Raw genomic sequence first — 24,657 nt, 5'->3', positions numbered from 1 at the left:
AATTAAGATATAAATTGCTTGTTGTAAAAAAAAAAAAAAAAAACTAAACTAAAAAACACTGTCTTATTGACTTGGTTCATTAAAATACACATTTTATTAAGATAATAATAATACATTTAATTTCTAAGCGCCTTCCAAAACTCTCAAGGTCACTTTAAATTCACAGGATCGGTTTTTCCTGCGGGTGAGCAGCCGCAGCCACACGCGCCAGCGTTCACTCAACCCGAAGTAACTTCGCGAGAAAGATAGCTAGCTAGGCCTTCACACAACCCGGATGTAACTCAGATAGAAAGCTAGCTAGCTAGCTAGGCCTTGACTCAACCCGGAAGTAACTCAGATAGAAAGCTAGCTAGTTAATAGACAGCTAATTCGATAAATAAGTAACTCGGATAGAAAGCTAGCTAATAGCTAGCTAGCTAGGCCTCCACTCAACCTGGAATAATAGACAGCTAATTCAATAAATAAGTAAAACGGATAGAAAGCTAGCTAATAAATAGCTACAGATATTAATTGCTTGTTGTATTTTTTTTTTAACTGAAGAATTGTCTCTGTGACTTGGTTCATTAAAATACAAATTTAATTAAGATATAAATTGCTTGTTGTAAAAGAAAAAAAAACCTCTGAACAATTGTCTAATTCACTTGTTTCATTAAAATTCAAATTTTATTAAGATATTAATTGCTTGTTGTAAAAAAATAAAAACAAAAAACATACAAGCGACAACTCTCAGAATAACAAATGCACAATTAATCTGAGATTACAAATATTAAAATGCAATTGAACATTGCCTTTCTTGCCGTCGGACGGGAAATAATTAGACTTTTATCATAAATTGATTAAATTCCAATATATTAAAAACATTCACCACACCCGTATAATAATTTCACCTCTTTCACTTTCAAGCGACGACCGGACCGAGACTTGTTGCGCCTCAACGTCTAAAATGAATCCAGCTTCCGTGTCATGGCTGAATTTTGTCCCTTCCGTTGTCCCTTTGTCAAAATGCCGGCGTGTTCATGTATTCCTCCATTGTCTAGAAAAGATGAAAAAGCACACAAAAGAGGATAAATCACATTCCGAGTGTCTTGATATCTCAATTGTGCGATAGGATGAATATTCAGAGGCACGTGTTTTACACATCACCTGGAATTAAAAAAAAAAAAAAAAAAAAGGTGCTGAGAACACCGACACACAGTCACTAACACAAGCAGAACATCTAACCTGTCTGTCCATATTCAAGGTCCAAACAGCTCCACCTCATACCAATCATTGCTGCCATCCTGAAGCGATAATGATCAAAAATCAATGGGAGCCTACGGCTAGGGCATCAATTCCAAATTCAGGTGTTAGTCGAGCCTTACTAAGAAGCGGAACACACCCAAGGAAAACCGCTTAACCGCACACGGCGGGAAAGGGTTGGCCAACAAACGCCACAGCAACGCAACCTATCGCTTGTAACTAACACACTGGCAGGGACAGACAGACAGATGGAAAAAGAGAGGGGAAAAAAAAGAGAAAGATAGCGACAGCGACGCAGATTCCAAGCACACACGCGTAACAGCAAACATCAAGAAGCAACGGGAGACAGGGGGAAGGCCTCAGCAGCACCACCGTTAATCAAACTGGACTATCACGTTGGACTATTGGGAGACTACACTGAAAACAACACGTTCCCATGCTGGAGCTCCGCAAAAAAAACTTGGAGGAAAAGCTACTGCTCAGGAAGTTAAACATAAACACAAAAAGTTGGGTCGTTTTTGGTGATTGGGTGATTCATTCTATGGTGCAAAAATGTTCTGCGTTCATTTTGTGTGTGTGTGTGTGTGTGTGTGTGTGTTTGTATGACCAGTCTTGTGAGGACCACTAACATATTATACCATACGTAGTGAGGACATTTTTGACAAGTAAGGACAAGTTTTTCATTCTAAAGGCTTCTAGAGGGTCTATATATGCATCTGTTAAAGTTTCAGAGTGGTCCTCACAAATTCACCCCAAATGATTTTTTTGGTGTGTATTTTCATTTCACTTGGATACACACACTTTTTACTCACTGTGTAACACTGTTTACTGACTGCGTTTATGTGTGTGTGGTTAATGAGAGGAAAAAGTTCAGATCACAAAAAGTCAGTCGATATTTTAACCAAATTCACTACAGGGGTGAGGACTTTGAATGTACCCATTCAGAAACCTCACTCCTGCTATTATTTCAGTTTCAAGTCCACTTTTTATGTCTTATTTTTAAATGAAGTGGGAAATGGGGTGACATTTAGTGTTCAAATGTAACAATCGTTCTTCTGTAAACTTATCAGCAACGGTGGTCCTCACTCCTTATATGGAGTTATCCGGACCTCACAAAACCATTGAAACAGGAATGCGTGTGTGTGGATGTGTGCTGGTGAATCAGTTGGTGCAACAGCCATGTTGGACTGTGGACAAATGATATCTATAGGCGGAGCATAGAGTTGTAGGGGCTGCAAAATTGTGTCTTTTTTGGGAGAGGGTGGGAGGCTGAACAAAACCCGAACAAATTTGGGAATGGCGCTCCACGTCATATTTCCAATTCCCGAATACATTTGTGAATGACAGTGAATGAGTTAATATTGCCTCAATAATGCATGCTTAACTCATTCGTTTGCCATTCCCGAATTTATTCGAGAATTACAAAGTGTGGCGTGGAGCGACATTCTCGAATTTGTTCGGGTGCGGGGGGTGCCAATAAAGCGCTGGTCAGACTTCTGGCAATGTTTTTTCCCTTCATTGAGGGGGCAGCATTAGCCTTTTGTACATGTTAGCGCTTCGTTACGGCTTCAGCTGTTGTTAAAGCGCTATATTGTATTGTATACAGCAACCCCCATTTCAAACTCAGATAACTCCAGACGCATATCACTTGGGAATTAACATTTTTTTGATAAAAGAAGAGAATCTAAGGTTTCTCACGATGTACTGAATGTTTATATGGTCCTAAAACTCAATATTCTTCAAAGTTCCTGCAATTTGAGTGAAAATGACAATAACCCTGGCACAGTAATGGACTCATTTTTGCACATCCTCCGGCACTTAATGAGTTAAATATCACAAATGTTTTTTGTTATTTGGTGACAATGTCATTTTTAGTGTCACAAGTCATTTCAAAGGGAATTAAACGGTGCCATCACCAAGAAATCATCTACCCAACACACAGACCCAAACATTTTATTTTATGTTTACAAAGAGTCAAACTGATACCACCTGGAGATTACTAAAGAGAGACCCCCCCCACTCCGCCGTAGACAAAAGCTGGGCATACACCGTGCAAATCAAACCCGTTTGTTAGAATAGGAGCGTATGCCGAGCTTAACCGAAGCCACTCCACAGCAAGATTCAAACACGTTATCCTTACAAGCCGCAACTGTGTGACTGGTGTTGCCGTCACCTTCTACACATCCGTGGCAATTTTTACAGGGACAGCAATATTCAATTTGTCATCAATATCAGGAAATGGTGTCAATGTCATGTCTAAAAAAAAAATTGTAGTCAATATCGCTAAGCAGTTATCAAGTAATTGGATTGGATTGGATATGCCTTTATTAGTCTCACAGTGGAGAAATTTACATTTCACAGCAGCAAAGTGATGAAAGGAATGAAAGTAGAAAAACATTAGGCATCAGGTCATTGCTGTCCGTGTAAATGCCACTTATATGTGAGTCTTGGGGGGTTGGGATGAAATAGACGTGTACAGTAACGTACACGCAAATGCAGTTAAGTGCTTTAAAACGACGCAAAATACAGAGTATCCCAAAAAGATGCGTACCCATGAAAATTTCAATTGTGGCTTTGATTAAAAAGCTATTTATTTCAAATTACAACCACACATTATTCATTTCATGGAAGACCATTCACCAGAGTTTCAGCTATTTCTGTCAATTTTTAGTCAATTTTTAAGCATGTTTGTGGGAGGGTGACCCAAAAAGATGCTTCCTACTGACTTCCTCACTGCAGCAATGTTTTCTCCCAAAAGAGGAGTGTGTAAAAGTGTCAGCGATGTTCGATCGGACACTATGGACGAAGGCACGGATACAGAAAGATTGTCTTTTACTGCCGGCAGGAGACGTCGCCATTCATGACAGACGTCTGAATTATGCAGCCCTCTGCCAAGCTATTTATTGAGAGTATATGCAAATTAAAGTGATACATTAGTAAAACATAGTTTTCTTGATTAGAATACCGCACCGCTTGAGTTCTAAGCACGAACAGCTGTAAGCAATAAAACATTGTCTTTTCCATGAACTGATAAATTTGTAACCTGGCTCATGAGCTCTTCCTGTGAAGGAGTTTCAAGTCATAAATTACTCCTGTGATAAAGGAGTTTCCCAAGTTCTAAATTCTGTCCAAGGCCAGATCTCCTAGATGAAAATGACAGTTTAACAAGCTGTGTCTGTTGACCATAGGTTGACCCCAAGTTGTCTGTGCTTCAATTGTGTATTCGAGTCACACATGTTGACTAAGCATATAACAGCATGAAACTTTTAAATATGATAACTTCTTATTCTCCATCAAAAAGTGATTCGACAACTTGGTCAGACGAGTACAGGTGTGCTTGCAACGAAATGGTGGACATCTTGGGAAAGCCATAAATGGACTAAAAATTGACAGAAATAGCTGAAACTTTGGTGAATGGTCTTTCATAAACTGAATAATGTGTGGGTGTAATTTGAAATAAATAGCTTTTTAATCAAAGCCACAATTGAAATTTTTAGGGGAACACATCCTGTATTTTTGGATGTGTCTCACCTGCTACTCTGATTGAACAGACAGACGTGTGGATTTTCAGCTCATACATATGTGACATGGAAGCATTTCATTAGCAATACCAGTGTTGCATTTGGTTGCCTTTATGGCTGCTGCTGTTAATGATTGGCACGTCGCAAAAAAAAACAAACAGATGTTCCACACTACATGTCACAGTTGCGAGTCCCTTTGTGTTGTTGTGCGGTGCGCCGGAGCATCTCACCTCCTGCAACATGTCAGAAGCTTCGATGCAGCGTTTCACAATCTGCTTGGAAGTTTCTTGGATTTCTCCTCCCATGAGAAATTCGTCCAAGATAAAATAGGCCTTCTCAAAATTAAAGATTATGTCCAGCTCGCACACCTGGGAGAAAAAGACCACGGATTATTCCAGATAATGCAAGATAGTGAACATAACATTTTTTTTCTAGAAAAAAAGTGCCAGAGTTAAGCAAAGATGAGATGTTTCTTATCATTTGCCGTGAAAGATACAGTTCCAGTTTACAGTAGATGGGGCTTGCATTATAGAAAAAGCACAAAAAAACATGTTTTTTTAAAACATTTTTTTTTTCAAATAAATGATAGATCCAGGTGCCACCAAAAATGCAAATGGTAGTACAGTAAAGTCTCGTTATATCGATATCGGATATATCGATAGTCCCGGTTATATCGATACTATTTCTATGCACGCACGGAGAAAATTACATGCAAACAGGGTCGGATATATCGATAGTCCCGGTTATATCGATATTTTTTCGGACTCCCTTGAATATCGATATAACGAGACTTTACTGTATATAATAAAGTCGTTTTATATACCTTTGTGATGGTAGTTGTCAATGGATGACGAACTTTCAGGTTGTCTATTGATGATATCCGAGTGGAGTTCCCGTGCTTTCTCGGCGATAATACCCTCACTAACAATGTCCCCTGATAGCTGCTTTTTGTTAATCCAGAACAGAACAGAATTTTTCAACCTCTTCTATTGCCTGAGACCGTTGCTGGGACAACACAGAAATACCCATAGCCACACGTAGCAATGGTCGATTTAGAATACTGGCACACAGAAACGCACACTTCGTTCGTGTTCGATGAGCTCCTTCTTCTGCTTGACCATAATTTTCTTTTGTGTCCTCTTTGGTTTAACACTAGCTTGTGGTGGGGTCTTTTTCGGTCCCATAATAGCAAAAGTACTCCACTCGATAACAAACCACATATGCACTCAAGGAAAGGGGTGATGAAAACTAGTCCGCCATCCACCGTGGTGCTGTTTGACCGTGTAGTTTGGTGTTTTTCCGCCGAAAACTAATCCGCCAGTAGCCGCTCCGTGTGGTTTGGTTCGTTTGCCGAAAACTAGTTCGTATGCCAAGATTATATTCTCGCGAATTTAATGTTCGTAAACTAAAGCATTCGTAAACTGAGGTATCACTGTAAATTATAGATCCAGGCCCCACCAAAAATGCAAATGGGTGAATTTACCAATACCATATCAAGAATAGGCATATAGGAATATAATAATCTTGAATTAAAAATGTTGTTTTAAAAATCACATATGACCAAGATTATTATTGATGGTCATTATTGTTTTTAGAAATGAGTAGAACATCAACATGACTGCTTCAGTTTGAATATGAATAAAAGAAGGTGAATGAGAAAATACATTGCCAAAGTATCTGTCCAACAGCTCAACGTAGCGATGAATGATCTCCAAAGCAAGCAGCTCATTCTCCTGGTTTTCGATAGCCAAGCAGAAATACAAGCTCGCGTATCTAAAAGCAGGGGGGGGGGGCAGAAAAATGTCTGTCAGTCAGTTTATTTTGTTATGAAGTCATAGTATGCATCGAAGAGTAGATAAGGAACAGGCAAAGCTGCTTTTGTCAACGGCTGGAAAGCAAGAATGCAAAGGGCCCACCCACCTTTTGTAAATAATCTTCAGGTCTTTCCAGTGCAGGAAGTTACAGGTACGCGGTTGCCGTGCCAACACGGCTGTGGTCATGTCCCTGATTATCTTCTTTTTGTCTCGATCAGACATGGGTGTGTACCATTTTTGCAAACGCAACTTGCCCTGGCGACTGAAGAGGAGCAGGAAGCGCATCTGACGACACGGGGACACACAACAAGATGATCGTGGTGGGTGGTTTGGATCAGAGGGGCAAACCCAGGCCCAGTACCAATAGAAACGCAAAAGTTGTGAGGCTGTTTACAGGAAGGCATTATTAACTGAAGCAAGTGCCATGGCTTATTAAACAATAACTTCACTGCCCAAACAAATGTGTGTCCTTAATGTATCGGCACACGGTTCTACCCATAACAGACTTGTCTGGCTGGTTAAGTAGAATCTGTGTGTTGTCGTTCCGCATTTTTACAAGCAGGAATACAGCCGGTACAATATCAGCACATTTCCACTTAATGCATTGGATCTTCTTTCAAAGTCATCAAATACAAAAAAAAAATACAATGCAAGAACACACACTTATTGAATATAATGTATTGAAATAATGTATTGAAATTAAGTATGAGAGCAATATTGTAATTTCTACCTTTGTTGTAGGAAAAAAACATTAAATAAAAGCCAATCTAGAACTGTGGCGAATCACAATGGTGTGTTCAATACTGTATTTATCATATTTATCCACGTGAGAAATGTTAAATGTTGTATTTTATTCCTAACATTTTATTGCAAAGTTCTAATTACTTTTAAATGTATATTATGCCAAATGTGAAATCGGCATTAAAAAAAAGAGTGACGAAAAGATTAGTTTCAGTTGAAAAGCAAATGAAGGAAAACAACGCAAGGTGACCAAACCTGTTTTGCTGTTTCGTGGTTGGGGTAGATTTCTCCCTTCTCGTTTTTTAAACATTTTTAAACGACAAAAGCTCAATGAAAGTAGAACGCACGACTTATGTTTATCAGAAAATAATTGTAAAAAAACGGATAGAGACGACGTTGTTAGGAGGTTTCCGATGCTAACAACCTGTCAGCGACAACAGGTGCAAACAGGTGATGCTAGCTTTTTATCTTTATTATATACGCGCAAACGCGTGCAGATCACTTACCATGTTGCCGACTAGTTAATCGAGGCGTCCCGAAGATGGAAATAAATATAAAACCGACCCCTCATATGGGGTCACGATATTCTTTTTAAGCACATAACCTTAACTTAACCGTCCTGTCGTCCACAGTCGACAGCAACAAGTGGAGAAAGTTGGCAAGCTCCGCCTTCCCTCTCGTCCCGACGGGCGGTGCTTGTAGATTTTCTTGTGAGTATGCGTACACCTCGAGCACCTTGATTGGCTGATTGAAAGTGGGTACGCTCGGTCCGATTACACCAGGGGAAAACGTGTATCACGTGACTTATGTTTGGCACGTTTTGGAACAAACGAGACATTAAAACAAGCGGGAGTGTGACAGCATAGACAGGGTTTGTACACCGACTCAATTTGCCTCAGACTTGTACGTTCAATTTGTAGCCATATTGGATGTGGCAAATGAGGCGATTTGATGCTGATTGCATCTAGATCACGAGATTGACACGGTGTTACTTAATTATTTTCTGTTACGAAATTCTGACCACTGAGGGAAAAATGCATAACAGTGTCAATTTATTAACAAAAACAAAAGAAACTATTGTACAACTTGCAATAAAGAAGAAACTTATTAAAACATCAAATACGGCGTATGCGTTAACCGTTAATGCATAGGCTATATTTTATGTTTTAATAAATTTAATTTTTAACTAACTACAGCTGCGGACTCCCCCCCCCCCCCCACCCAACACCCTTCCAGTCTATTTATTTCAGGGTCGACAGAGGGCGCCAGGACGCTACTTCTCCTCCCCTCCATGTGACACTCGTCTGTCACGGTGGTTATCCAAAGTAACAGAATCGTCTCCAGGCTTCTGCAAAGTTACCATTTGATGCCATGTCCCTGTACCGAAACGCCATCTGGTTTTTAAATGGAATGCACCAATATACAAGGTCAGTCAACTGTTTTCATTGTTCTTTCAGATGCTAAATATTTGTGTAATATTGCTCATTGCGCCTCTTACTCGTACTGGTGTTCTTTGTGTGTGTTTCTTTTAGAAAAATGATCTCATGTAGAGGAATTACGAAAGGCCTGATCACTGAATGGCACCACACAAGCCATCCTGTATGCGGCAACACAAATGTCTCATTGACAGTTGTCTTGTGTCATGTTTACCAACTGTTATCAGGCCGCGGCACATACTTTACATACTGCAATAAACAAAATTGTCCAAAAAAGTATCCATCGTAAACTGAAAGAATTACATTGTGTCAGTGTATTCACTAATGTACTCCCTCGATGCGATATGTAATGTAATCATTTGTTGAAGGGAGAAGCGCATTTTACCATTACGGCTGTCGCTATACGTCCCTAGCATAGATAGCCGAAAAAAGTTACATTGTTTCAAGTAGAAATACTTCTCGGAATAATCAAGTGAAATTGGATTATTTCCGAAGGCACGCCCCATGATTTATATGACACCAACTAAACCCAATTGAATTTAAATCTTAACAGATTTTCATGATTGTCAAACCCATCTGATCCTATTGCTCAGGGTGGGGTCAATATGTCATTGGTTTCTTGTAGAAATGGATATGAAGCAGCATCTCAGAACTTTGATCCCCAAGACCTGGATGTTTCCGTTGTAGGAAGGTCTTTTATGGTCACCGGAGCCAACAGCGGCATAGGAAAAGCCACTGCCATGGCTATAGCCAAGAAAGGTACACACAATTGGGCCATTTTGTTGTCAAATTGAAATGACACTAACGCTTATTGAATGCTCGCAGGTGGGAGAGTGCACATGGTCTGTAGAAACCAAGATAAAGCTGAAGAGGCCAAGGGTGATATCATTCGTGAATCTGGGAATATCGTAAGTCATCAAAGTATCAGCTATCTCTCCCCAGAAAATGTGTGCTGCTATGATACTTAAATATTAAAATTAGACCTTGGACTCACACTTGAAACCTCTATTCTTGAATCATAGGAAAATTAATTCCGGTTGTATTTGAGCGATCTGCTTCTAAAACGAGAAAGATTTTCCTTCGTAGTAGATACTTTCATTGGAATTTCTGCTATGAGATATCAGCTAGGTCCGCAAAAAAAGTGGATTGAAGCGTCAGAGTAATCCTGGTTTTCATTCCAGGAGGTGCACGTCCATATTGTGGACTTGTCGGAATCACGCAAAGTGTGGGAATTTGCAGAGGCCTTCAAGAAGCTCTATTCATCTTTAAATGTCTTGGTATGGACTTTACAATAACAAAGTATGCATATTTTCTTCGAAGCTTACACTTCACGTGATTAACAGATAAACAACGCGGGCTGCATGATCCACAAAAGAGAGGTGAATACTGAAGCCCTGGAGAAGAATTTTGCTATCAATACAATGGGTAGAGAACGTTATATTCTGTACACATCCAGTATGTGCGAGATAATCTGAGTGACATCTGCCCTTTGTTCGTCTCATCAGGCATGTACCTTCTCACTGAAAGTCTCATACCACTTCTACAAAAGAGCCGGGATCCAAGAGTGGTATGCAACAATACAAACACACAATCCAGTTTAGCGCATAGTAGCACTTTTGTGCACGCCGTTCGACGTGCCTGTCGTCGAAAGCTCTCAACACAACTATGCCTCTGTTAGATCACCGTGTCATCAGGGGGGATGCTGGTCCAGAAGCTTAAGATTGATGATTTACAGTCAGAGAAAGGTTACTTTGATGGTCTCATGGTGTATGCCCAGAACAAGGTTAGAAGGGGGGGGGGGGGGGGGGGCGATAATGCCTTTTTGAAGGATAAATATATTTTTTTGGTTCTTCTCAGAGACAGCAGGTGGTGCTGACGGAACAGTGGGCCAGTGAGTACCCTGATATCCACTTCTCTGTGATGCACCCTGGCTGGGTGGATACGCCAGGTACTTTTAAAATATATTTGCACTAAATAATTTTTCTAGCACAGCCACTAAAATTGTGTTATTATATTAGAATCATACTAAAATTGTGCTGATTATATTAGAATGATCTGATTGGATGAGGAGTAAGTGTCATGACAATACAAAACTGTACAATACATATTGATTTATATAGCGCTTTAACAGCTAAAGCTGTAACAAAGCTCTTAACATGGACAACTATCATATACAGGAAATAAAGGAGTCACAAAGATAGTAGAAAGCACCAGGGAGTAAAACTAACATCAAGTCTGACATGACATGACAGCCCGAGGGGGGGAGTTTTCGGTCTGTTATAAAAGTTGTTGTAAGCTATCCGTTAGCTAGCTAGCTGTTGGCTGTCTAGCTGGTGGCTATCTGGCTATCTATTAGCTATTTATGAGCTATCCATTAGCTAGCTAGCTATTAGCTGGCTGTAAGCTGGCTAGCTGTTGGCTATCTATTACCTATTTATTAGCTATCCATCAGCTAGCTAGCTAGCCTTCTATTTGAGTTACTTTGGGGTTGAGTGAACGCTGGCACATGTGGCCGCCGCTGCTCACCCACAGAAAAACTTCACCTGTGACTGTAAAGTGACCTTGAGTTTTGAAAGGCGCTTAGAAATTAAATGTATTATTATGACGATATCCTTGTTTGAAAATTAGGTTAACTTTCAATTCCTTGCCTCACAATATTGTACCAATAATTCAGCACTAACGTCTGTGTAAGCTCTCGTACAGTGATCCATCGATGAAAAGGTTTCCTCAGCCATCACCTGTACTTCTTTGAAGGTATCAGACATTTTGCTCCTCATCCGAGAAGCTTAGTCAGCGAACTAAAATTTTTGCTGGTAGCTCCGGCCTATATATAGGTGTAAAGTTAATCATACATTTTAGCAGATCAATAACACAAATAGTACATTGCATGTTTTCAAAGTGACCTTTTCCTTTTTTCCCAGCCGTGTCCCAATCAATGCCGCAGTTCCACAGGATGATGATGCGGAGGCTGCGCAGTCCAGAGCAAGGAGCCGACACAGTGGTATGGTTGGCCTTATCCAAAGCTGCTGGCAAAACCCGCAGCGGGAAGTTCTTTCAAGGTGAGGGCCAACACTCACTGGAAGTTGTCATCTTTTGCTTTCCAGTCATTAAAACGTAAACTGTCTGTCCCGCAGATCGGAAGGACGTCCCAACCCATCTGCCTCTTGCTTGGACTCGTAGCTCGACGGTGGAGGTTTTGACTTTTATCTCTCAGCTTGAGATGCTGGCCAAAGCTGTGCAGGCAAAGCCAATGGAAGCGTTGAGGAATGAAGGTGTTTAACTGTTAAAACATTCAAATCAAATAAATCAAATAAAGAAACACATCTTTGTGTTGCTTATTTAACTCATTCGCTGCCATTCCCGAATTTATTCGGGAATTAAAAAGTGTGACATGGATCACCATTCCCGAATTTTATTTTATTTTTTGCAGGCGTGCCAATAAAGCGCTGGTCAGACCTCTGGCCATGTTTTTCCTTTCCACAAGATGGCAACATTTTTGTCTGTTTGCGCTGTTATCTTCGGCTGTTGTTAAAGTGCGATATAAATCAATATACAATACATACATATTGTATTTTGTACAGACACCATTTCAATCTCAGATAACTCCAGACCCATATAACTTAGGAATTAACTTATTTTCTGATGAAAGAAGAGTCTAAGGTTTCTTATGCTTCACTGAATGTTTATGTAGTCCTAAAACTCAATATTATGTGTGTATTCCTGCATTTTGAATGAAAATGACAAAAACCCTGGCATTGGAGTGGACACATTTTGCACCTTGTCTGGCAGTGAATGAGTTGAAGTACGGCAATACTGTACCTTAAAGACTCATACATTGATCTTTTCCAGGTGTCATCAATTGGCAGTACGTTTGGGTGGGAGGTAATCAAAATACCTGGAGAAAATGCACGTGAACAAATTCCACAAAGACATGACCAAAACCCCAATTTGGAAAAAAAAGCTAACATGTGACTCAAAGCATGAAATACCATTTTATATTTTAATTATTCCAATGCAATTTAAAAAAAAAAAGTACTTCCTGGATTATCAAATATTTTCCCGATGAGCATAAAGCTTATTTTTTTCTATTAACAAAATACAATGATAGAAAATTAAAATTACAGTTTTTCAATGTATTCCAGTTATGAGTAATTGAAGCTTTATAGACTTTTTTTTTTATAGCAAACAAGTTCTTAAAAACATTTTCTTCTAGTATTCTTCTTTTCCTTTCGGCTATTCCCTCCAGGGCGAATCAGCGTCCTCCATCTTCAGAGGTTTGATTCACATGGTTGTTTTGGCCAAGCTTTTACATCAGATGCCCTTCCTGATACAACCCTCTGTATTGATATTAAAACAAGAAAAATAAGGTGTAGATTCACATTTTCACAACGGGATTGGTTTCTCATCTTTGGGGTGGGGTTGCAATAAAAGTATCTCCCTTCCTCGCAGGAAGACACGTTCTGAGGATATGATGACGGATCATCCGTGCAGATCTTTTTCCATTTGCATACGTCCATCTTCCCCCCCACTCCATAGCCCCTTTCTATGCGATGTAGGTGTACATATTCCGGTCCTCCGGAGTTCTTGCTAAGTATTCCCTTTCTATAAGTCCTTCGATACGTTTTTTGATGACCACGGGGCTGGGGATGAAGCGCGCCTGCAGCTGCTGAGTCACCTGAGCACAAGTGACATGATGATGGCGGCAATTTTGAGTTGTCAATGCCAAGGAGTAAAAAAATATACAGTGATACAACGGCTTACGAAGGCTTTTGCTTACGAACTTTTCGCCTGACCAACATTAAATTCGCGAGAATATAATCTTGGCATACAAACTAGTTTTCGGCAGACAAACCAAACCACACAGCGGCACGGTGGATGGCGGACGAGTTTTCCACACCACCCTTGAGTGCAGACGTGGTTTGCTATCAAGTGGAATACCTTTGCTATTATGCAGAAGGAGATCACCGAAAAAGCAAGTGGCCCAGTACCAGTATGCTCAGTCAACCATTGCTAAGTGTGGCTAAGTGTGTTTGTGTTGTCTAAGCACGGTCTCAGATAATACAAGAGGTTGAAAAACGTCTGTTGATTAGGATTAATGAAAAGCAGCTAGCACGGGACATTGTGAGTGAGGGTATTATTGCCGAGAAAGCACAGAAACTTCACTCGGATATCATCAAGAGGCAACTACTATTAGATTTATTTCTTTAATTAAAATACAATAGCAGATTTACTATACGTAAAATAAGGTATATTTTGTGTAGTTTTAAGGCTTATTTAGTAGAAAAGTATGTTTTATAGGGACCTGGGAACGGATTATTCTCATTTTTAATGGTTTCTTATGGGAAATAAATGTTTGGCAGACGAACTTTTCGCCTTACACACTTTCTGGGAACCAATTAAGTTCGTAAGCTGAGGTATCACTATATATATATATATATATATATATATATATATATATATATATATATATATATATATATATATATATATATATATATATATATATATATTCTCACCTCGGCCACCAGGACATTGTGCTGTATCTTCTTCCTGGACTTCATGATGCGTACGATGGCGGCTTCGATCATCACTTTTCGGTCGTCATCCACTTTCTGCTGTGTCTCTTTCCTCTCCGGGTCGGACTCCCCTTGTTTGGCAGCCACTAGGAAGCACACAGGGTACAAGTTGATGAGTTGTCTGCTTCCATGTTAGGAAGGACCTATTTTTAAATTCAAATTACAATATTGAAAGTAAAAGTAGGAATTAAAGGACAACCGACGTCACTTTTTTGTTTTTTAACTGACATAAGAAAAATGTTTTTAGCATCTAAAATACCCAAAACACGCAGTATGATATTTTTAGTCAAATGCAAAATACCAATAAAAATGACTTAAAGTGTCCAAAATCTGCAAAAAATTGAGCTGCGAATTGGGCATTTTCAGAAAGTCCCACCCCCAGTTCGTGACATCACGACGAGACATCTTGCATTGCTAGTGAATCAAAACAATGGCTTCAGATTGCTTTGGAGAATATGGTTTTTGTTACACATCCAGTTATGAATATGATTCAAATAGTTCTGAAGAGGAAAGCATACGTGTTTGCAATTGATTAAAGAATTTATTTGTGCCATTTTGAGGCAACATTGGGGGGAAATGTCTCACCCAAAAAAAGAGGCACAAAATGGCGACCTCCTGTGGCCACCTCCGTTTCCACAGGCTTATAAATTCCCTATATGGAGCTTGGACGCCCTCTTCTGGCGGCTTTTGGGTGCAACACAAGGTCCCCAGACCAAACAAATACAGCAAAATACATTGACGTGATGGAAGGACCAATACAATGCGTCTTTTTTTTTCAGTCAGGGGCGTTCCTTTAGTGACGTCACGTACGTCACCAACTCAAAAACAAGACTTCCTGAATATTCAGCGCGAGTTTTAAAACGTAAAATATAGCTATATGCGGTGGAATCTTATTTAAATACGCTCAGTACAAGTCATTTGAAGCCATTTCACAAATTATGGACACAACTTGTCCGGAGACGTCGGTTGTCCTTTAAGTGACAGCGCTAATCGATTAGCATACTGGTCCTGTGGCGGTGACATAAACCTCCAGCAATTGGTAGCGTCATAAACCGAGACCACCTGCGATTTATTTGCGAGTTCTTTTCAAAGTCCCACCCGAGAACGATTCCGCAACCCATTTTGGGGTCTCGGCCCACAAGTTGTGAATCATCGCTTCCAAACAGCAGCGACGGTGTCTTTTTATGCACACACCTGTCTGTATTTTGACTCTGTGCACTTTGGCGGTAAACTGGTCATTGACTGTAAATAAATGTCCGTTTTCAATCTCCTTGGACTTTGGCTCTTTGGTAAGAACTCTCTGGGTGGGCTTCCCACAGGCTAAAGATTGCAGTGCCCGCACCAACTCCCATCTGGGAATGTCTGTCTCATTATGGATCTCCTTCAGAAAAAAAAATGCAATTCGAATATGACTTCATAGTCTTGATCGCAGGTACAAGATGAAACTTGAGATGCAACCAACCTCAAAAGTGTAGCATTCTCTGTGGTTGAACAGCATAAGGATGGTCATCTGGAAAGTGGACACCTGCAGAATGGTCTTACGGGAGTTGGAGCCGCTCGCTTGGGCACCCCCCAAGTTGACATCGGAACCGTCATCCTGGACACGGGTTACAAAACAATGTTCATACCTCCGCCTGAGAAAAATCCTCCCAACAATCTACAAAGTTGCATTGGACGCTCACTTTTTTCAAAGCGCCGTAGAAGGTAGCAATTAGGTCCGCCCCACCCATGTGATGCTGTAGCGTCAGCTGCCTCCCACTGTGTTTGGCGAGGTAAAACCTATCAAAGAGAAGCATCTCATCAAGAAGGACGAAGAGCTGGCAAAAATGTCAGTGAAACAACTACTACCTCTTAAACACCTCAAAAGCGTTCTGGGGGGATATAGGGATTGTGCATCTGGGTGTCGCCGACTGCGTTGGCCAGTAACCAGTTGTGAGGACTCGGACGGTCAGGTCCACACCACATAAAGAAGCCTGAGACAGAAAGGGTTCCATTTGCACATATTAATGGGAGTCGCGATAAAATACCGGATAAGACTCACAATGACATTGTATTTCAATAACTAAACCTGAATCATGTAAAGGACAGGTGTCAAAGTCAAGACCAAATCGAGCAGAAGATGATCATCGAAAAACACGAACGAGGTATGCGTTTGTGTGACTTAGCATCACAGTACCAGTATGCTAAGTCGACCATTGCTACGTGTGGCTATGGGTGTTTCTGTGTGGTCTAAGCAACAGTATCAGGCTATAAAAGAGGTTGAAAAACCTCTGTTGGTTTGGATTAATGAAAAGCAGCGAGCGGGGTACAGTGTGAGTGAGGGTATTATCGTCGAGAAAGCACGGAAACTTCACTCGGATATTATAAAGAGGCAACTACATCAACGGCATCATAAAGGTAAATAAAATGACTTTATTATATTGTATAGTTTATTTCTTTAATTATAATACAATATCACATTTATTATACATAAAATAAGATATATTTTGTGTAGTTCTAAGGTTTACTTGTTAGAAAATTATGTTTTATGGCACAGGTGTCAAAGTCAAGGCCTGCGGGCCAAATCCGGCCCGCCACATCATTTTTTTTCGGTCCGCGAAAGCAAATCAAACTTGTTAAATTCCATGATGATTGCTAAAATCTGAGCCAAAATGTCATATTTTTGGATGTTAACCACAATAAAAGTCATTATTCTTGACTTCAGATTTGAAAACGAGTTATTCATTAATTTGCTGTGTGCTCTATATGTAATATTTGAAGGGATTTAAACATTCTAATGGGTTCCCCAAATTCATAACGGCCCTCGAGAGGAAACCATAACTACAATGTGGCCCGCGGCAAAAAATGACTTTGACACCCCATAAAATTTATGGGGATCTGGGAAAGGATTATTCTCATTTTTAATAGTTTCTTATGGGAAATAAATGTCCAGCAGACGAACTTTTCACCTTACACAAACTTTCTGGGAACCAATTAAGTTCGTGAGCTGAGGTATAACAGTACTTATTTTTTGTATTGCGCAGATGCATTTTAGCCTTATAAGCCTCTCCCGAAATCCATTTTCCATTTTAGCCTTTACTCCCCAAAAAATAAAAAATAAACATTTGGAAAAGCGAAAGTTTAAAACAGCACACACCGCAACCTCAGTTTGAGGTTCTTACCGATGTGACATGTACGTGTCGCCTAAACTCATCCATGGTCGTATTGGAGATGGTCATATCTCGAAACATTCCCTCCAGTTTTGAGGTGAACTGACAGCCACATTCCGTCTGCAGAGAGCCAAGACGATGAGCCGAACGAGCGGACGAGTGACGTTCAGAAAACCGAACTGGTCTTACTTTGAGCTTGGAGATCATGCTCTTCTCTAAATCGTCTGAGACGCTCTTGTTACTCAGCAGTCTCCGACCCAGATGCTGCTTGTAGTATCTTTCAAACACATCCTTCTCTTGTAGAAACCTGAACAAAACCATGGTCTTGTCCAGAATTAACTCCACCTCCTGTTCTGACAACTGAATAAGGGAAATAATTAATGTCAGAGCGTTTGAAAGGATGTGCAATGCTTTGATCGGCATACCCCTCGAACTCCTTTCTTCAGTTTATCGTCGATAAAGAGCGACAGGTACTCCGGCGAGCGCGAGTTGAGGTTGAGGAAATATTCAAAGTCTCCTGCAATGGTTTGTTTGAAAAGTTTGTCATTGTTGAAAGATTCTTGGAGGAAATGGTCAAACACCATCTTCAGGTTAAGCATGCCCTGTTAAGGAGGCAACAGCACAATATTATTTGAAGGCTATATTTTACAACATCGTGTTTTGGATTTTCACGGGCCAAACTGATATGCAGGGATGCATCTGGGAAATGTTGGCAGTTGGCCCCCTTTGTGTCTCAAAACGGGGCCGAATTCTAAAATAGATGGTGCCCGATTGAACTCGATTGCTGACGTTTTCAAAACTGATTGAAATAAATCAAAATACATTTATTGGAGCGCAATATTTAAGTAAAATGTTTTCTAATATATGAACAATTTTAATTAGAGTCAAACAATTTATTCATACATAAAATTAACATTTTCCATTTCATTTAGTTAGTCCGCAATCGATCCTGTGCTTTTGATATTCTACAGATAGGACAGAAAAGGGACTTAGCACAAAATTTCTTACTACTGACTACTTAAACACATTTCTTTGCAAAAGCTCTGAAATCATTCCCATTATCCACTAAATTCGAATCATTAACAGCAGTTTGCTGCAATGAATTGTCACTACCCTCCGCAGACTTATTCAATTGTTTCTTAAAAAAAAAAAAACGAGAATGTACATGTATTTGTTTGCTGACTGTTTTTAATGTTTCCTAGAGTTTTACTCCTGTTCTGACACTCCTCACTGCAACCATCCCCGATCTTAGATGTAAATACTGCAATGTAACATGGGTAAATGAAGACAGACATTTTCAAATTTGTTCGGGTTTTGGTTTTCCTTACGGAGGGATATAGTAACTTGGGAATCAACTTTTTTTCTGATAAAAGAAGAGTCTTAGGTATGTAACGCTGTATTGACGCTCTTTCCCGGCAAATTGGCATTTTCGTGTTTATTATGTTTGTTAAAGTCATTATAAGTGCCTTGCACGCTGGGTCCGAGGACAGTAATTTCATCTGTGTCATGCATATTAGCATATTTGACAGTAAGGCTGACTTTGACTTTATGTAGTCCTAAAACTCAATATTTTGTTGGTCCTGCAATTTGAGTGAAAATGACAAAAACCCTGGCACTGGAGTAAACACATTTTTGCACAGGTCTGGCAGTGAATAAGTTGAAATAAATTGAAAAAAAAATAGGCATTGGTGTGTCCAAAGATAGTTTCCAGTCATTCAAAATATGGCATTTGCTTCCCCAATTGGTTTACCTGAATATAAATGACTGGATTTTTGCCCTCTCCTTCTTCTGACACTAGAGCTCTGCCTTGTTCTCTCAAATACAAGCTCATACAATCGCACATTGTTTGTAGGCCATTGGGGACAAGGCTGAACATCTTGTACATGCACAAAAGGTCTGCAGAGGGCGAAAGATAATGATTGTAAAAGTTGACACTGAGAAATATTTGCAAAGTGACATAACTCTACCTTCCGTTATGTGATTCTGTAGCATGTAGACCATGCCCGAGTTCTCCATCTCCACTATGGTTCTCATGTGTTTTGTTATCAGCTCCCTTTCCACCACCTTGACAATGGAATCCTCTGTCGATTTGTCCAAACAATGTTTGGCTCGTTCGATTTCCTCTTGGATTCTGGCCTCCACCCTTTTAATGTACAAGCTAGTGCTGTTTTCGGCGAGAAACCTTTGGCTTTCCATCTAAGCAGGCCGATATGGGGGGCAAAGGGGGTTTTACTCTATAGCAGGGGTGTCAAAGTCATTTTTTGCCGCGGGCCACATTGTAGTTATGGTTTCCTCTTGAGGGCCGTTATGAATTTGGGGAACCCATTAGAATGTTTAAATCCCTTCAAATATTACATATAGAGCACACAGCAAATTAATGAATAACTCGTTTTCAAATCTGAAGTCAAGAATAATGACTTTTATTGTGGTTAACATCCAAAAATATGAAATTTTGGCTCAGATTTTAGCAATCATCATGGAATTTAACAAGTTTGATTTGCTTCCGCGGGCCAGACAAAATGATGTGGTGGGCCGGATTTGGCCCGCGGGCCTTGACTTTGACACCTGTGCTCTATAGACACCGGATACTCTCAAGATGACAGACCCCCGGAAGGGACTCACCTGGTAGAATTCAGCTGACATTTCTAAAAAGGGACGCTCAAAGTCTTCCTCGTATACGATCCTGCTATCCAGGCCGAGAACCATCAGCATCTGGCAGGCGTTTCTGATGGACCCCCTGCAATTTTAATATTTCCAGTCAATAATAAGTACTCAGAGCATATTTGGAGCGATTTTATATCCTTAATTTTATCGATACTTTGTAGAAATACGGTTTTGGCGTCATTTGTACAAGTTAGCACTGATTTTTAAATGAGTACGGCGTACATTAAAAATCAGTACATTTTCCATTCATGACGGGTTTTTTTCCTCATTTTTATTTTGTCACCGTTACGTCAACGAGACAAGGCACCGAATTGGTCCGTAGCAGGTTTAATCGCGAGAATCTCGCGTTGCAATTAGCGTGAAAAGCTACAAGCCCATAAATGAACAAATTTAGCCTCTAAACAAAATCGGATTCTGTGACGAAAACTGAGATTTTGTTCTGCCAATTTGTTGCAGAACACAACTTGCCTGCAAATGTTGCTGATCACATAAAATTACAACAGCCATTCTTAAATTTTAGAATTCATGATTAAACCAGGCTTTATACCAATAAATTCATAATATGTATTTTTTATTAATTGTTTTTGTTTCATTTTACTTATGCTATATGAAACATAAGATTAGTCACCATTTTGTAAGGGCAGACGCCATTATTTGTAATATTGCCAACCACCTTGTTTTGACTGGTATGAGTCCAACAACATTGAGTTTTGCTAGCTTGTGTTACTGCTCATACTATGGAGTTGTCGGGGGTTCCACTCAAAGGATTGATCATAAATATTGTTCCATACCTGTCTACGATTTCTCCCCTCCTCTCCCGTTTAATCATGTCCAGTAACGTCTGGCAAAGATGTTCTCGAATGCAGTTGTAGTGAACCACCTGGTCTCTGAATTCGACCACGCTGAGGTTGTACACATTCTCCACGCTGTTTTGCTCAACATAAACTCGGTCCTGGAATCCCAGTGAAAATTCAATTCAATGAAAATTCTGCTGTGGAAAATGACTCATGTCTGCCCTTTTGTAATTTTACACAGTGAGAAATGTCTAAAGTAATAGTTCACAAATGACAAGATAGTTATTGACCCCAAAATAAAAAACACTTCAAGGTTGGCCAAGTTATCAATAAATAAAACATCTTTTTGCCAAAGTACTAGAAGAATAAAAACATACTAATCAGATAAAAGCATCATAAAAACACCACCTCTGCTAGGGTGCTTAAAAAGGACTGTATTACGCTGCTTCCTTACCATGTACATGAGGATGTCTCTGATCAAGATGGTGGCAGTTTGATGATCATTCCACTCTTGATTTAGGACTTGCAGAAATTTGTTATTTAGACATTTGAGGACATCCTGGCGTACCTTGAAAAGGGATGGAGTCTATTAGTCATGAGCTGGTGCATACGCAAATTGTCATGGGTGCATTTCTTTACTTTGTTGATGAGATGGTCTGTGACAACTTCTCTCAGGCCTATGTAGAGCTTCTCCCCATGTTTGTGCAGAACCATGGTGTAGGCATTCCTGTATAGTTCCTCGAACATCAGCCCACTCTTGTTTTTCCTCTGGATCTCCTGGAGGGCATTTTTTAGCAGGGCCCAGATGTTCTCCACATATTTGTCATCCATATTCATCTATAATGGGTCAGTGAAAGGCACTGCTGTGACATACGGTATGATACAATGTGGTTAACCATTAGTTTATCTTGTTTCGTGTCCACTAGAGGGAGCCACGGGATTTGATAAGGAAGTACCGCAGCTTCAGTTCAATGAAGAAAATGTTAAAACGTGCTAAATGTATCACAATTTTACATTCACAATCAATGAGAAGCCCTTGCGACCAGTCCGCCATTTTACATTAAAGTATATTGATAATGATAAAGAACATGATCATTTAAAATTATTTTCCATATTTAATGCGTGTTCAGGAAATTCAATACCAAAATAAAACATTTCTCTCTGATCGCACTTTCCCCGTTCGATTTTTTAAATGTTTGTTGATTCGGTAAAGTGGGTGTGTGTCATGCCACAAACAAAAATGTCACCCAAAAGTCATTATGTTTCATCAGGCATCTTTTCCTGTATATTTGATACCGGTTGCTGAAATAAACCTACAACATTGACACAATGTTTGTAGTAAATCATTTTACAAACAGGTGAATTTGAAAGTTCTCTCTCTCTCAAAGCGCACGACTGGGTGTCAGAGCTAAGGATTGTGTGCGCATTGTGATGGATTTCCATTTTGTAAACACCGTGTATCACGTGAAAAAATAAACTCGGGTAATACTTATCCGCTATATGCTGATTTTGGACTCGTTCAAAATGGTCGTTGCAGTTTATACATGCTCGGTATATTGTTAGCATGCTATAGTATAGTGTTTCAATATATTGATTGCACAGCACTCGTATTGCAGTTTCTTTTTAGTTTTCTTCAACTTTTCATATGCGAGTCAAATTCATTGTGTAGTCCAGTTTGTCTTTTGTCGTAGGCGATAACTCACGAATGTGGTCGGCATGGCGTTGGTCCTGTTATTCTTTTTCACATGCCAATGTGGAACCTGCTTGCAATGTTTTTTTTCCAACTGTTGTGAACAGTGGAAGTCACATACTTACAAGGAAGGCGCGTATCCTCATTTTGCCATCTTTCTTGGTTTCTCCATTGAGATTGGCCATGATTCTCATGGGTGGGTGACGCTCCCAAATAATAAGAGACCGCATGAGAAGCGTTTGGGGGGGAGAGCTTTGTATAATGACGCGGGCTGGCCGAATATTTTGCCCTTGTTACAAACGACATTATGACGCCACAAGCTAGCCTTGTCGAAAATAATGTCGTAGCTAGCGCGCCCTTTTGGGAGTGGTGGTCATGTTAAAAATATGTCGCCTATCGTTAGCCAATACAGAAAAATCGTTCTCGAGAAATATAATACGTGAATTGTTCGCACCCCCATCTAATTATGTTACACACAGACCCGAGTTATAACGTAAGGAAATTAATGTCTCGCGAGATTCTGCACAACGGTACCAAGCGTCAGGTGAACAATACATTGATGTCGCGTGAGGCAAAAAAAAACTACGAACATCCGGTAAGTATTTTGTTGTTTCGAAGATATTTCGACCAACTGTTAAAACTCAAAAGCCTCGGTTATAAGACCATAAATTTGTGGCCTCAACCTGTATTTAACGTGCCCACAACAATATCACTTGATGCCACGAATTAGACACCGCGTGCACACAAAATAGAGTCAATGTATTATGCCCATGAAGTATTGGTGGAATAAAATACAAAATATTTTGAAGTTAAATAAGCACTGGGGTTTACTTTAGTGATTGTGAGCACCTTTGACTTTGACACCTTCAGATAACATTTGTATTTAAAAAAAGTTGGTTGTCAACGAGCTTTGAGATTAGGTGGTTTCCTGCATTGGTTGCTAATTTTACTACACTGTACATGTAAAACACTTTGCCCGAGGCTCTTCCTGTTGTTTAATGTTCTTACACTTTAAACACTAACTGACCGTTCTCATCAACATTCCACCAATACGCAGTAAATAATCTAAACAGTTTATCTACCCAGCTGTATTATTTGTCTAAACCTTTGCAATGCAGTTGTTGCTGTTTAATGTCTGTGGTTGGTGGGATTGCATTCCATATTTTTAGTTTAATGACATCCACCAAATCCAGAGATATTTAGCTGTTTTGAAATAATGACTGTATGAATAGCAATGTCTGCTCCTATAGGTCCCATAATGACGTTGCAGTAGTAATGTAGCTGGTTGCTTGTGCAGTGGCATTTAATTTCTTCTAGCCACATCATAGTGTGTTTGAGTGCTGATAGCTAGCCACATAGAGAAACTTTTCTCAGTCGAGGCAGCCATGCAACATGTTCACAGACATTCCAAAAGACTCTGCAGTGTGTGAGATAATTCTCTATTTTCTGAGCGTATGCACGTTGTCTTTACACCCACTTGGGTGGTATGCAAATCGCAGAGAACTGTTTATCACAGTGATGCATTTCGGAGCCACCCTACAAGTTTCAGAAATACCATATAGATTTTTTTTCAACCTGTCACAGACTTAAAGTACATTTAAAATCACTAGGAAAACAGTTCATAAAATTCTCTTCTTACTCCCCATCTTATCCTACTTTGCCAGGTGATTGCCAAAGCCGAATTCGATACACCTTTTTTTTCATCGATGTACTGCAAATAGACAGCACGGGGGCCAGGACAAAAACACTGATACCCTTAAAATCCTGCACTCCTCAGCCAAGTTGCTGTTGACTTGGCGCCAGCGGCACGAAACAGGCCAAGTAATTTAATTTGCTTCTGCTGTCGACCTTGAAACAGGGGAATGTTGGCTATTGGAATCCCAATTGGGAGGAGGATTGTCACATACAATCTCTTCTGAGCATCTAAAGCAATACTTTTTGTCCTTAGTATGTCTGACAGATAATATGATGTTAACCAATAATTGAATGTACTTTTTTTTTGTATCACAGGCCCATGTAGATCATGTGCTACT

The 24,657-nt window shown here is 39.9% G+C and overlaps 3 protein-coding genes across 6 annotated transcripts; 1 reads left to right on the top strand and 2 right to left on the bottom strand.

Moving 5' to 3' along the window:
- Window positions 1-636: 636 nt before the first annotated feature.
- On the bottom strand, window positions 637-7,980 carry ap1s3b (adaptor related protein complex 1 subunit sigma 3b). Of its 2 annotated transcripts, XM_089008689.1 has the most exons (6): window positions 7,822-7,980; window positions 6,681-6,859; window positions 6,425-6,533; window positions 4,991-5,128; window positions 1,222-1,280; window positions 637-1,033 (listed from the first exon to the last, which is right to left on the bottom strand). In XM_089008689.1, exons 1-5 carry the CDS (start codon window positions 7,822-7,824, stop codon window positions 1,236-1,238), a joined length of 474 nt encoding a protein of 157 aa, XP_088864815.1. In that variant the 5' UTR covers window positions 7,825-7,980; the 3' UTR covers window positions 637-1,033; window positions 1,222-1,235. The 2 variants fall into 2 exon arrangements, with proteins under 2 accessions (XP_088864815.1, XP_088864816.1); XM_089008690.1 differs by lacking the exon at window positions 1,222-1,280.
- Window positions 7,981-8,585: 605 nt separating this feature from the next.
- LOC148891219 (dehydrogenase/reductase SDR family member 12-like) lies at window positions 8,586-12,276 on the top strand. 3 transcript variants are annotated; one of them, XM_089008649.1, is made up of 11 exons: window positions 8,682-8,742; window positions 8,848-8,914; window positions 9,377-9,510; window positions 9,577-9,659; window positions 9,933-10,028; window positions 10,095-10,176; window positions 10,257-10,318; window positions 10,430-10,534; window positions 10,609-10,699; window positions 11,673-11,810; window positions 11,886-12,273. In XM_089008649.1, exons 3-11 carry the CDS (start codon window positions 9,450-9,452, stop codon window positions 12,029-12,031), a joined length of 864 nt encoding a protein of 287 aa, XP_088864775.1. In that variant the 5' UTR covers window positions 8,682-8,742; window positions 8,848-8,914; window positions 9,377-9,449; the 3' UTR covers window positions 12,032-12,273. The 3 variants fall into 3 exon arrangements, with proteins under 3 accessions (XP_088864774.1, XP_088864773.1, XP_088864775.1); XM_089008648.1 differs by lacking the exon at window positions 8,848-8,914 and having other exon boundaries at window positions 8,586-8,742; window positions 9,439-9,510; window positions 11,886-12,276; XM_089008647.1 differs by lacking the exon at window positions 8,848-8,914 and having other exon boundaries at window positions 8,587-8,742; window positions 11,886-12,272.
- A 370-nt stretch (window positions 12,277-12,646) lies between these two features.
- LOC148891218 (cullin-3-B-like) lies at window positions 12,647-23,198 on the bottom strand. Its single transcript, XM_089008093.1, has 16 exons — window positions 22,750-23,198; window positions 21,574-21,771; window positions 21,389-21,502; window positions 20,932-21,092; window positions 20,099-20,213; window positions 19,444-19,672; window positions 19,227-19,372; window positions 17,902-18,078; window positions 17,666-17,836; window positions 17,489-17,596; window positions 16,176-16,300; window positions 16,010-16,106; window positions 15,790-15,924; window positions 15,522-15,708; window positions 14,268-14,413; window positions 12,647-13,426 (listed from the first exon to the last, which is right to left on the bottom strand). The coding sequence occupies exons 1-16, from the start codon at window positions 22,852-22,854 to the stop codon at window positions 13,295-13,297; spliced, it is 2,346 nt and encodes a 781-aa protein (XP_088864219.1). The 5' UTR covers window positions 22,855-23,198; the 3' UTR covers window positions 12,647-13,294.
- Window positions 23,199-24,657: the final 1,459 nt, after the last annotated feature.

Source organism: Hippocampus bargibanti, linkage group LG11 (genome assembly GCF_051943395.1).
Source record: "Hippocampus bargibanti isolate YZ-2025 linkage group LG11, ASM5194339v1, whole genome shotgun sequence".
NCBI classification, from domain to species: Eukaryota; Metazoa; Chordata; class Actinopteri; order Syngnathiformes; family Syngnathidae; genus Hippocampus; species Hippocampus bargibanti.
Note: the sequence above shows the minus strand (reverse complement) of the source record. Positions and strands in the feature narration are given on the sequence as shown.

Bases quoted from the DNA above. Each gene is read 5' to 3' on its own strand.
- ap1s3b (XM_089008689.1), bottom strand. The intron at 5,129-6,424 runs GTATTTTCTCAT...TTTTTCTCCCAG, and splicing joins TGGACAGATACTTTGGCAAT to GTGTGCGAGCTGGACATAAT. The intron at 1,281-4,990 runs GTGAGATGCTCC...TTATCGCTTCAG, and splicing joins CTTCTGACATGTTGCAGGAG to GATGGCAGCAATGATTGGTA.
- LOC148891219 (XM_089008647.1), top strand. From the start codon at position 8,687: ATGTCCCTGTACCGAAACGCCATCTGGTTTTTAAATGGAATGCACCAA. The intron at 9,511-9,576 runs GTACACACAATT...GAATGCTCGCAG, and splicing joins CATGGCTATAGCCAAGAAAG to GTGGGAGAGTGCACATGGTC. The intron at 10,177-10,256 runs GTAGAGAACGTT...TCGTCTCATCAG, and splicing joins TTTTGCTATCAATACAATGG to GCATGTACCTTCTCACTGAA.
- LOC148891218 (XM_089008093.1), bottom strand. From the start codon at position 22,854: ATGCGGTCTCTTATTATTTGGGAGCGTCACCCACCCATGAGAATCATG. The intron at 21,093-21,388 runs GTAAGGAAGCAG...CTGGGATTCCAG, and splicing joins GAGACATCCTCATGTACATG to GACCGAGTTTATGTTGAGCA. The intron at 19,373-19,443 runs GTAGAGTTATGT...CGCCCTCTGCAG, and splicing joins ACAGAATCACATAACGGAAG to ACCTTTTGTGCATGTACAAG.